At 45.1% G+C, this 11,701-nt stretch overlaps 2 protein-coding genes across 2 annotated transcripts in view; one reads left to right on the top strand and one right to left on the bottom strand.

The window, feature by feature from the left end:
- Positions 1–757: 757 nt before the first annotated feature.
- On the bottom strand, positions 758–8,734 carry SARC_04119 (hypothetical protein; the record flags this gene model as incomplete). Its single annotated transcript, XM_014302046.1, has 4 exons — positions 758–1,468; positions 1,732–2,003; positions 2,301–7,696; positions 8,217–8,734. 4 exons carry the CDS (start codon positions 8,732–8,734, stop codon positions 758–760), a joined length of 6,897 nt encoding a protein of 2,298 aa, XP_014157521.1.
- A 2,464-nt stretch (positions 8,735–11,198) lies between these two features.
- Positions 11,199–11,701, top strand: part of SARC_04118 (hypothetical protein) — a gene marked incomplete at its 5' end in the record, with an annotated part of 6,267 nt that continues 5,764 nt past the window's right edge. The window contains one exon of the mRNA XM_014302045.1: positions 11,199–11,408. Within this exon, the coding sequence (XP_014157520.1) occupies positions 11,199–11,408 (210 nt within the window). The remainder of the gene's footprint in view (positions 11,409–11,701) is intronic.

Raw genomic sequence — 11,701 nt, 5'->3', positions numbered from 1 at the left:
ATATATATATATATATATATATTATATATATATATATATATATATATATATATATATATATATATATATATATATATATATATATATATATATATATATATATATATTATATTATATTATATATATATATATATATATACATATACATATTCATATATGTATACATTTAGTATCCTTGAAAGGGACGCACCGCAATATCAAAGTGGAAGCGAGATGATCATGCTCTACTCAACTGAAGTAGTGTATAAATTATTGATACTGAACAAGACATATAATTATTGATACTGAACAAGACATATAATTATGGATACTATAAATTATTGATACTGAACAAGACATATAATTATGGATACTGAGCAACATTTAATTATTGATACTGAACAAGACATTGAAGTGGCAGTGTATATGTTAAAAGTGAACTAAATGTAGTTTTTTTTAACTTGCTGCGTTGTGGACCTTGGACGATATAAATTGCTGTGACAAAGCACGACAGAAAATGTGACTGAACAATTTAACTCAAACTTTGTGGTATACTTTGAAAATGTGACTGAACAATTTAACTCAAACTTTGTGGTATACTTTAATTCAGAAGTGTCGAGTCCTTTGCAGTTGCCTCTGTGACTGACCGGGTAACATACCAACGTGACAATACACACTGCATCTGCAAGCCAAATACCGTTGTATATGACGACATGCTTCTGTCGACTGTGAGGAAAAGCTGTCAGCCGGAGCTGAGCGCACCCGTCATACCCAGGAATTACTGCCAGTTGTAGTTATAGCCTGGTACGGGCACATTGAGTGGTTCGGCTTCTCCGTCGTCGTCGTAGACCACCTTGTCATCGTCCCACGTGTAGACGCCCACGTCGCAGAGCGTGATACGATACTCCTCGGGATCGGCAGTGGCCCTGTCACGGGCCTCGTTGTGCTGTGTAACCGTGATCACATTGCCCTTGGCTGCATTGTATATGCTTCTTTGTACTCCCCACGCCTTAGTGTAGTCTAGCGGCCATCGCGGCCAGCAGAAGGCCTTGATGCTTGGGTTGAAGCTGTCCTTGTGCGTTTCTGTATCGATGACTCCGCGACGTCCCTTAAAGTGATCCGGCCGCTTAAGGTTCACATACTTATCTTTGATGTTCCACCCAGGCCCAATGTTCTTCTCCTTGTACGTCTCGGTTTCTTCACTGAAATAGTACCGACTTTGGTTGAAGTTCATTGCGTCTAGACCGTCGTCGACAGGCACTGCTCCTGTTTTCGCCATCTTGTTGTATTTGTACGAATCCGGCAATGGGGGAGCAAAGTAACCATCGGTCGGTGCCCACAATGGGCTAGCGGACTCGTACTTTATTTCCCTGTAGTTCTTGTAGGGTACGCAATCGTGTGTGATTTCGCCGGTCGTGGAGTTGGAGATGGTGATGGTCACATTGTTCATGGCATCTAAATTGTCAGAATCTTGGTTGAAAATTCGCACCTACCCGATCAGTAAATTAGAATGGGGAGTAAGAGAGAATGGTGTTGTGTTAGTGAACTGGTGTTAGTGAACAGGTGTGGTACAGAAACTACTGAAGGAGAATAGAACTACTGAAGGGGTATGGTACCGTGACAGACTCACAGTGTCGGTGAGAAAGGCCCATCGGGTGTGCAGAATATGTAGGCATGAACAATCGAGAAACGCTCATACATAAGGATGTGCAGAATATGTAGGCATGAACAATCGCTTTCACACTGTCCTACCGCATAGATGTTGTACGCTTCAGGCAGCTCCACCTTCCACCAGGGATTGAGCTCTCCGTCAGTGGCGGTCGCCACATTACTGATCACGCCAGTTTTAGCGCAGGTATCGATAGGAATGTTGATAGGACCGTGGACCTCGTCTCCGATGTCCTTGAGACCTACTGCGCCCTTGAAGGCCATACTGGCATTACCGTTCAGAGTCGACCCCGACGCGGTGTAGCTGCTCATGGTTGCCACAGCAGTATCAGGGTGTACTGTGCGAAGCACATTGGCTGTAGGATTTTGTGGTGAGGTGAGATGTTTATGATGCGAGAATGAATACATTTGATATCACATCCTCCCAAGACAATTCAATATCGGCAGACACGTGTAAGTGCAGTCGGGTCTATCGTTACCGTCAAACAGGACTATAGACAAGTCACCACTTCCTCACTACGAAATACATAATGTAAATAATTGTCAACACTAATGCCGTTTGTAGATATCCGTTTTTCCCCTATTGCATATATTCGCATATATTCGATAGGTGTGCTGTAGTACTCTTGTTTACAGAAGCGAGATTGACTTACCTCGGCACATACGGGAAGCCATCGCTGCATAGTCTATGTCTGAGTAGTACCACTCCATTTGTAGAGAATATCCGCCCCAATAACCCCAATTATTCCATTCCTGGTGAGCAGTGCCGAGATTACCCCAGGTTCTTTGTATGCCCGTACCGAGGAAGAATTCTTCAATGTAGTCGATAACCGCGTATCCGTCGGCGACATTGCACTCGCATGAACTGAACTGCTTCTCAAATCTGTCATAGTCGATCTGGTCCAGTTCTAGAGATGGATCGCTAAGTACAGGGTCAGTGCCCCACTTGATGAGTTCCTCGTAGTAATCCCTGTGTTCCGCGAACTGCGATTTGCGTCTATCTGCAGTGTAGTTCAATACCTTCTGACTCCTGAAGGGGCACTTCCATTCGGTACACGTTCGGGATTTTCTGTCGCATTTGTTGCAGCCCTCGTACATGAGCCATTGATCATACGGTCCCTGCTCACGGAAGGGATCCGTATTTTTTGCACCCAGTGCGGCCGCCCGAGGCGTTACTTTGTCTGTGTACCTATATATATTATCGGCGTCACGGAATAGTTCGGCACACTGATAAGAGTTTTCAAGAGCTAATCGTTCCACCCAGTATGTAGCTTCCTTCAACGGATGAGTGGGAGCGAGATAGTGGTCATACTCGATATGTTCAGCCTGGCTACGTTGGTAGGGCTGGACTCCTTCGTTCCACTCGGAGCATTCGTAGTATGGAAAGTTGTATTCCTCCCACGCTTTATAACCTGTTCTGCACTGCGCACAGCCAGGGCCTATCAGCTCGTCGCACGTATACGTGTTGTTGTTCATCAATAAAGGTACCCACGTGCCGGTTTCGCTGGTCATCTTTATCCAATCTCTGGCGAGATCAATATCTTCCAGATTCGTAACGATAATTGCCCCTTGACCTATCTCACCAACGACACTGTAGACGAGTCCGACTTTCTGAGTTTTGCGCCTTGTTGTTCCTGGTAGCGAGCGGTAGTCCTGCAGCACAGTTTCGAACGCTCTGTTAGTTATATTTTTACCATCGCAAGCTGCTTGCCATGATACCACACCCTTGATGTTAAATTCCGGGGCATCTTGTGCATATATGTAATTGTCTCCATAGCAGAGGTCAGTACTGGAGGAGCCGATGTCGTTGCTTCTCTCGGGAAATATCTCAAGGAAGTACCCAGTCTGGTAGTGATCCAAACTTGGGAAGTCGACAAAATTCTCTCCCCGGCGCTCCATGCAGAACTTGTAGTTGCAATGCGTGCAATCGGCACCAAACTTCTCCGAGCACAACTTCTTGTCGGAGCCCTTGTTGAATACCGAAATGTCTGATTGGAATTTACATTTGAGATATTCGGCCGCAGTTGTACCGTCGTTTCTGCACTCAAATTCGAAATCCTGGTTAACGTAGTAACCCCTTGTGCGCTTGGTACAGGTGATACCATCCAAGGTGCACTCGTCGCAACCAAAGGGACATGCCTCCGGAGCCAGCTTAGTACATACCCCAGTAGAGTCGCAAGTCGCACAGTTTGCGTCGCATGGTACTGGGACAGTTTCCAGGCAGTTGTTGCTGGCATCACACTCGAGACAACCCTCATCACACGCAACACATTCGGACGACATTGTGGCAACGTCTAGTACGACGCGTTCTCCCTTGGGGCACTCGATCACGTCGTAGCAGTAGTCATCGTCACCGCGCTGCTTGCCTTCAGGACATTCACAAGCGCCTGTCGTCGGGTTGGCTTGCATCGTAGCGATAGAGCACACGCACTGATGGCTGCCACCGGGTAGACTGACACACTGCTGAGAGGCTGGGCATAGGGGACCAGCTGCCAGGGTCGCCGGATCGACGCACGCATCAAACTCATTGAAAGACCCGTCCAAGGTCATTGAGAACGACTGGACAGTCTGCTCGCGAATGTCATTGAACTGATCCTTGACGTTGAATGCAACCTCGACCTCTACATTAGTCGTCTCGGGCTCCTCCTTGCCGGAGAGGTCCGAGAAGGTGCTAATTGGAACCCAGCACTTGCCCACCTTCTCCAGGATTGTGACCAGACACTCATCCTGCTGCTGGCCGTTGTGATGCCACAGTCCTTTTTCACTTTCAAAAGCCCCGCGGTGGATACTCCAAACACAATGGTTAGTACCGGCAGTTCCGTTGAGTGCTTTGATTTCTTTGCATATAGGAGCGACTTCCTTCACCACATGCATGCGGCCATCGATGGGGTTTACCTCTTTCGTTCCAATACCATTGACAAAGGTTGGTGCCGGTGCATACTCGTCATGGAACCACAAAAAGTTAAAGTTACTCGGTCTATCTTTTTGTTCGTGCATTGTGAAGCGGTACGGCATTGGCCCAACGTGACCGCACCGAGCAGTGTAAGAGAACTCATGAGGCGTATCTGTGGTAGTGGTTACAATTACTTTGCCCCATGTCAATCTGTTATCGCCAAAATCATCCCAATACACTTTTCCCTCGTGCTCCCACGCCACTTGTGTGCCGGTATCGCTAGCAGTTAACTGACTGTTGAGGCACGGTTCGTTGAAAAGCAACTCAGGTTCTGTCATAGAGTCATCCTGATAAACAAAGAGTGGCACGCTGACACTTGAGATTGTGGTAGAAATCTTGGAGTCCGCATCGCCAATCTCGCTTTCGATGGATTGAACTACTTTGCACATCATGGTGTCCCCGACCAAAGATGCCATGCCACTCGAAATCAGACTGAAATCGAGTGTGCTCGATTTTTGGCTATTCGGTGCTACCATGACACCTTCAACGGTATGGATCTCTACGGGCTCGCTAATCGCACCTGTCTGGGCGTTAGTAATACTGCACATGAGGCTGATATCGAATGGTCCCCAAGATTTGCCGTCAGCATTGTCGTTTGCAAAAGTGAGAAATCCTGAAACAGTAGACCCGTCGGTGGCAGGAATGACTGTCACTGCCACATCAAAACCCATATCAGATTGCAAGCCAACCTGCCCCTGCTCATCCTGGATACTGAAGCCTGGAAAGGTGATTGCCAGTTGGTAAGCGTTTGTGAATGTGAGTGGATCGGCTTTAGGATAGAGCTCGAGAGCAGACCCATCTTCAACAAATCGGATTCTGTGCATAGTGTTGCCATCTGCATCGACAACATCGCCAATTAACAAAGTCGCATTAAACGGCGCCGATTGAGCGAGTCTTTGACGTAGGTATCCAGGATTGTTCTCGTAGCACTGCGATTGAGCTTCATCGCAATCAATCAATAGAGTGTTGTCGTATGCCACGCCTCCACAGTTTTGATGGATGTCACCGAGTGCAGGGGTCAAAACGTTCCATTTGTAGTCATCGCCAAAATCTCCTTTATAGTTGCCGTGGCGAAGAACACCAAATTCAGCTAAGCCCTGCATTGCAGAATGGCCGACCAGCTCGGCCACAGAGAATGCTGCACTGCCCGTCTTTTTAATTGTCAGCTTCGCTGCGGAGTCAACAAAGTCAATACTGTCCCCATCCATGGCAAAGTTTTCGAACGTGGACACAGTCTTGTGGCCCTCGGGGTGCTCGGCCGATGGCGGGTAATCCATTGTTACAGTCAGTGTAGCGGTTACTGTTGTTGGTGCGTTCGTATCGACCTTATAAGTCTTGTACCAGTCACCAGAATGTTTGGCAACATAGTGATGAGTCTCCATGTACGGGGCGAATTCACTGCCGCGAGTTGCGCCCTTGTCGCACACAAGTGGATTCAACTCACTCATATTGGGGTAGTAGAGGAAGTAACCGGATGTGGCACTATTCTTATTCGCCATTTTGGAGTAGGTAGGCACCACATTGAGATTACGCTCAGTATCGATACCCCACCAAATAATGATAGTCTCGGGGTCGTCTCCCCTGGCATACGCTGCCAATGAGAACCGTTCCTCTCGCTGGGCAAGTGTAAGTTCCCTGATGTAGTTGATGTCCAATTCCGCGAGATTCACGCGCTCTTCAAGACTAAGGTCCTGCTGGTATAGCTTCGAGTTTGTATTCACTACCCATGAAGTGTAGTTAAATCCCGGCATAGTATTGAGTAAGGCTTGATTCACGGTCAGATCCATAGCTTCGGCCTCGGCACGGGTGATGGCATTCATCGGCGTCATCCACGCCCAGGTGTCCCATAGCGGGAAGGCGGTGTGATTCGAACCATCATCATTTTCCTGGTATACACTGGGATTGCTGATCTCGTGCAGGCGAATCTGTTCTGACAACACTATTATGTTGTCCGCCCCATCGATATCTGTTACCTCACTGACACTCATGCGAACCTTTGGTTGGCTGACGCTGATAGTGATATTTGGAAAGTTACCCAGATCCGAGACAACTGCATTAGTATCACCTAAGAGACCGCCCACGTTCACGTTGTCGAGCAGAAGTGTTCCCGCACTGTTGGCGGGTATCTCTGTTGTACGGGTCACCTCGTATATCAACCCATCCTGCTCATCGCTGCGATCAAGAACAGCCGACAATCCAATGTCCTTGCCACGATGTGTTGGAACGATGACAACTTCGTCATTGTTTAGAGGCTCGGGTATAATCTCTACAAAATCACTAAAATCGCACACCCCGTCACGATGGTCGACGTACTTGGCTATGAGGTTGAAACTGTCACCTTCGGCATCAGTTTTCTTGAACAGCCCTCCCTGAACATTGTAAAACGCGTGGTCTTGATAACGATTCCAATTGTCGAATGAATATACTTGGCCGGTGTGTGCAGGCCTCTGTGTACCACCAGGAACGATGTAGAAGTCGGCACTTGGAACAAATGGCTTAGTGTGATTGGCCGTCTCGTAAAAGCGGAACATGAAGCCGTCGTTGGTTAGCTCGTAATAATCGTTGTAGTCATATTTGAGCAAATTGGCTATCTTGGATTGATACGGTCCATAATTATGTAGGTCGCGTCGGGATGTTATGAGTAAGTCCTCCCTCCAACTTTCAGTAACTTCATCACTTGGCTCGTAGATAGGTAGCTCCAAAAACCACTGCTGTGTAGCTGCCTCCATATATGACGCGGCCAACTCTTCGCCGGTGACGGCGTCTACGATCGTGAAAAGACGTGACGAATCACCAGTGGTATAGGATATTACATTGGTAGCGCTCGAGGATGTGTTTCTGGAGAAACTGTCGTCTTCAATATAGGGATGGTTGACTACGCCAGGTACTTTCGAAGTTTTTGAGGCATTCCTGTCACTTGGGTAGGCAATTGTATTGGCTTGCTTCACGCCGTGGGAGACTGAGTTATGACCAGCATTCGACACTGTATGACCAACTCGCCGGAGTCCGAATTCCTTTTGCAATGTGTTGGAATCGTACTTTTCCCACTCGAGACTCATATCAACACATAGATCGGGACAGCCGTGATGCCACCATCTGAATTGGAATGAAAGTACATTGAAATCGTGCACTTAGTGAATTTTTATACACATACTTGAAGAAATTCCCAGCACGCCAACAGAACTAAAAACGCACAAGACATAGTAGTCGCTTGTAAGTGAAGAACTAAAAAAAAAACATCAGCCAATTGCTTAAATTTTTCAAGGCAAATGTGTGTCACTGAAAATCATGCGTATAAATGTTAGGGTGGCGTAAAGAGACACTTGATAAATAGCTGTGATTGACCATAAACATAACTGGCCAAGTAATGGTGACAGGCTAAATCACTGAGAGTGTAGTCGCTACTCGATGAGCTAGTCGATCAAGTGGTGTATCATACCCAATGTGATGAATTCACAAAACATTCACCCGCAACACTGATTGTCGTGTGAATTTCAATCACACGTAACACAGTAAATATCCAGGGCACCTTGCACAGGGTATCTTGCACAGGGTACCTTGCACAGTCTGGCTTTGAATTGATTAAAGTAATTGAATCACAATGAATAGTACATACTTCTCTTGATCGAGCCGGTCAGTGTTATTAGTATTCCAGCCCCATACCCAAGCGGCCTGAGCATCCGCAGCGGCCATTCCGGGAGCAAGTATAGTATCTTGTACTTCACCAATAGCATTTGTTTTTGTGCGTGATTCAATCGACTTTAAGAAGTCTGGATCTCGAACATTTTGCGAAATACGATATTCCTCACTAATCTCATCCCAGAACTTGCTTTCACCACCTAGTGCCGCCAGTCCGCAACCATGTTCAGCCTGACGCATTCCACAGCCGATCTCCTCATATAGATAGGCCCCGTACATAGCTTCGTTGTACGCCGGCTCATTGGGAAGCGTTAAACGCAGAAGATGTTCGCGCATTTCCTTGACATTGATTTTGATTTTCAGACCCTCACCTGCCCCTGTCAGCATTTCATACTCTGGACGATGTGCACATGCATGTTGAGCACCCGTGAGCTGCACTGCTAAGGACAAAATCAGTCCCACAGCCACAAGGGAATTCTGTTTGGAAGTCGCCATCCTGTGGTGAATTGAGCGACGCTTCTGGACACCTCCCCTATATTTTTGTGCTAACAGCAAACTCGTAGAGCCTAGAATAAGTTTAAATGTATATGCACCTCTTAGAGTGATCTGTGTAGGGGAAAATAAACTCCAATACTTTTACTTGTCACTCAGTATGGAAGTGGTTTAATGTATGTGATATCCCGTGCTTTTAAACTATTGTTTTTTGGAGTGGCCTGGGAGAAGACTTGTATTACCGTTCACAACGTAATGTCACATTGACGATGTCTCTCCCCTTCATTCCGGTACAGTACAATGTATTTCAACTCTTGGATTTTTTTTGAGTCAGCAGAAACGGTGTACTGTTTACTTCTCTAAAAGAGTGTAAAAGTTTCTCACACCGCGGTTATTGTTATTGTTCCGACTATGTTTACTTCATAGTTATCCATTATCGACGGTGTACTGGATTTCGATCGTCGAGTATTTTACTTTTGTTTTCAAAAAACTATACTCTCTATTTCTAAATACACTACACTTTATGTATCACAGTATCACAGACTATCAGACAGATAATAGAATAAATACATATTCAAGATTGAGATCCTGAAATTCCGGATCTCGATTGCGTTCTTCATCTTGGTTTGCTAAAACAAAACAATACAAATATGAAGAGCAAAGTCCAGCACTCTAGTTAACACTAGCAGTCTGGTCAGACCGTCAGTGGTCACTGGTGACTCTGGAGTTTGGTGTAGTCTGGACTCTGGACTCTGGACTCTTGTCAATGTCGTGAGTCGTCTGGACTGTCAACAGTGGTCAGTGAGTGGACTATCTGGTCCATTGTTTGCCAGCGGCCCAGTACCCACTGGTAGTACAAAATGAAAATAAGTTTTGCAAAATCCCGAATCCAGTCGTGTTGAACGAAGTTGAATTTGATTTTTATGTATTTCCAAACCAAGAATCTACGACGGTTTGACAAAATTTAGGGCAAAATCATAGCCTTCTGATTATTAGACACAAAGTGGCTTCAAAAATCGAAAATCCACTCTATAAATTTTCTGGTCTGGTTTTTATATTTCTATTTTCGAACCCCAGTGCAAGGCGAGTCCCAGCTCCGGGCCCGGGGTGTGTAACTTGGTGGCGGGTTTATGGTGCGCCACCGCCGGTACGCCGGTTTGCCGGTGCGATATTTTTGATCAGTCTGATTTCTGGCTCGCCTATCAAGAAGGCTATGAGTAAATACATAAAACATTCAAAAACAAAACCAAACAACAACAACAACAACAACCCCGCCCCCTCACAAAACAAAAACAAAAAGGAAAAAAAAAAGACACGAAAAAAAAACATCAATAAATCGTGCATTCCGAAGTTCTGAATTTCTGATGCAAAGTAAGTTTGTTTCGGAGACGTAGATTGCCGATTTGAATGGGGAGGGAACTGTGGCAGTGTGAAGTGTCAAGTGTCAAGTGTGGAGTCAGGAGTGGGGAGTGGAGACTGGAGTGTAGGAGTATGGATTCTTCACTACTCTAACTCTTGGGTAGGTGGAGGCAGGAGTGTCCAGTGACTCCAGTCACAGTGTTAACTGTTACTGTTGTTATAAAATACTAACTCTTGTGTGGGTGGAAGCAGGAGTGTCCTGTGACTGGATAAGCCTACACGATTCTCGCTGGGGTCTCTACTCTCTTGACATTTCACTCTCGTTATTATGCGATCTCTCTGGGCGGGTTGTGTCTTGTGAAACGAAAATATTTGCATCGAGAATCATAATCCTCTATACTGAGTAGTATAGAGTCTCTACAGATATGCTCCGTCTACACAGCGCACTGTAGGTGGATGGTTGAGTTTTTAATGTTACTTTACTGGCAACGAATTGAGCATACTCGACTCCTAGAGCGTCAGGAAGAAAATGAACGTGATTATTATCGATAGTGAGCTAACAAACCTAGATAACCAGAAAACTATGAGACCTGGACAGGACCCAAATACAATGAACGAAAATACTGAACATCATTAAGAATTTGATCTGAACATTCCGGTACACTCCCACGTACACTCGATATGGCCATGGGCGTGCAAGAGTATGTAGCAAAGTATTGTCGCTTCAAAAACGTTGTCTGCCACCACAGTGTGCTAAGTAATAAAAGAGGGAAAATGAACGGCAGCAGAGCTTAAGACTTCAAGAATATCCGTGCATTGCCCGTTGCAGTTGGTTGCTCATGTATGACTAAAATTGACTGCACTGAGATTATATAAGGGGCAGATATTTTTAAGACAGTCACACTTTTCTCGCTTGAAACAAGATATCTTGTACAAGTGCGGAAGTTTTGTGGTAGTACAATAATCGACCCCTCAATACTTCCAACTTAGTGTGACAACCAACATTCACTTGGCAATTCGTACTAATTTCGTTGAAAATTGACTGACTCGAACCATCGAGGTGAAAACTGACTGACTCGAACCGTCGAGGCAGTGGTCAAGTCTGAAAATGTCGCCTACTAGACCCCTAGCCATCATCGCTGCAGTCACGCTGGCCGCACCTAGCCTTCTCGTCGATGCAGACATCGCTTCTATAGAGCCTCTGCTGAATGTCAGAGATACTCAACTCGTCAATTGCCCATGGGATAGCTTCGAATCACAGGTCATTTACAGATTCGACAATGGTACCGTAATCCTGGTTCTCGATATTCAACACTCGGTATGTGTGCACACAAATGATCGTTGAATTATATGATGCCGTGAAGTGTCATTGTATGGATATATATATATATATATATATATATATATATATATATATATATATAGTATGTAGTGTATATATATATATATATATATATATATATATATATATATATATATATATATATATATATATATATATATATATATATATATATATATTTAATATATATATATATATATATATAGTATAGTAGTTAGTTAGTAAGTAGTTAGTAGTTAGTGTGGTTGTTCCGTTTAGTAGTTATATTA

Source organism: Sphaeroforma arctica, assembly GCF_001186125.1.
Source record: "Sphaeroforma arctica JP610 unplaced genomic scaffold supercont1.223, whole genome shotgun sequence".
Classification (NCBI taxonomy): domain Eukaryota; class Ichthyosporea; order Ichthyophonida; genus Sphaeroforma; species Sphaeroforma arctica.
Note: the sequence above shows the minus strand (reverse complement) of the source record. Positions and strands in the feature narration are given on the sequence as shown.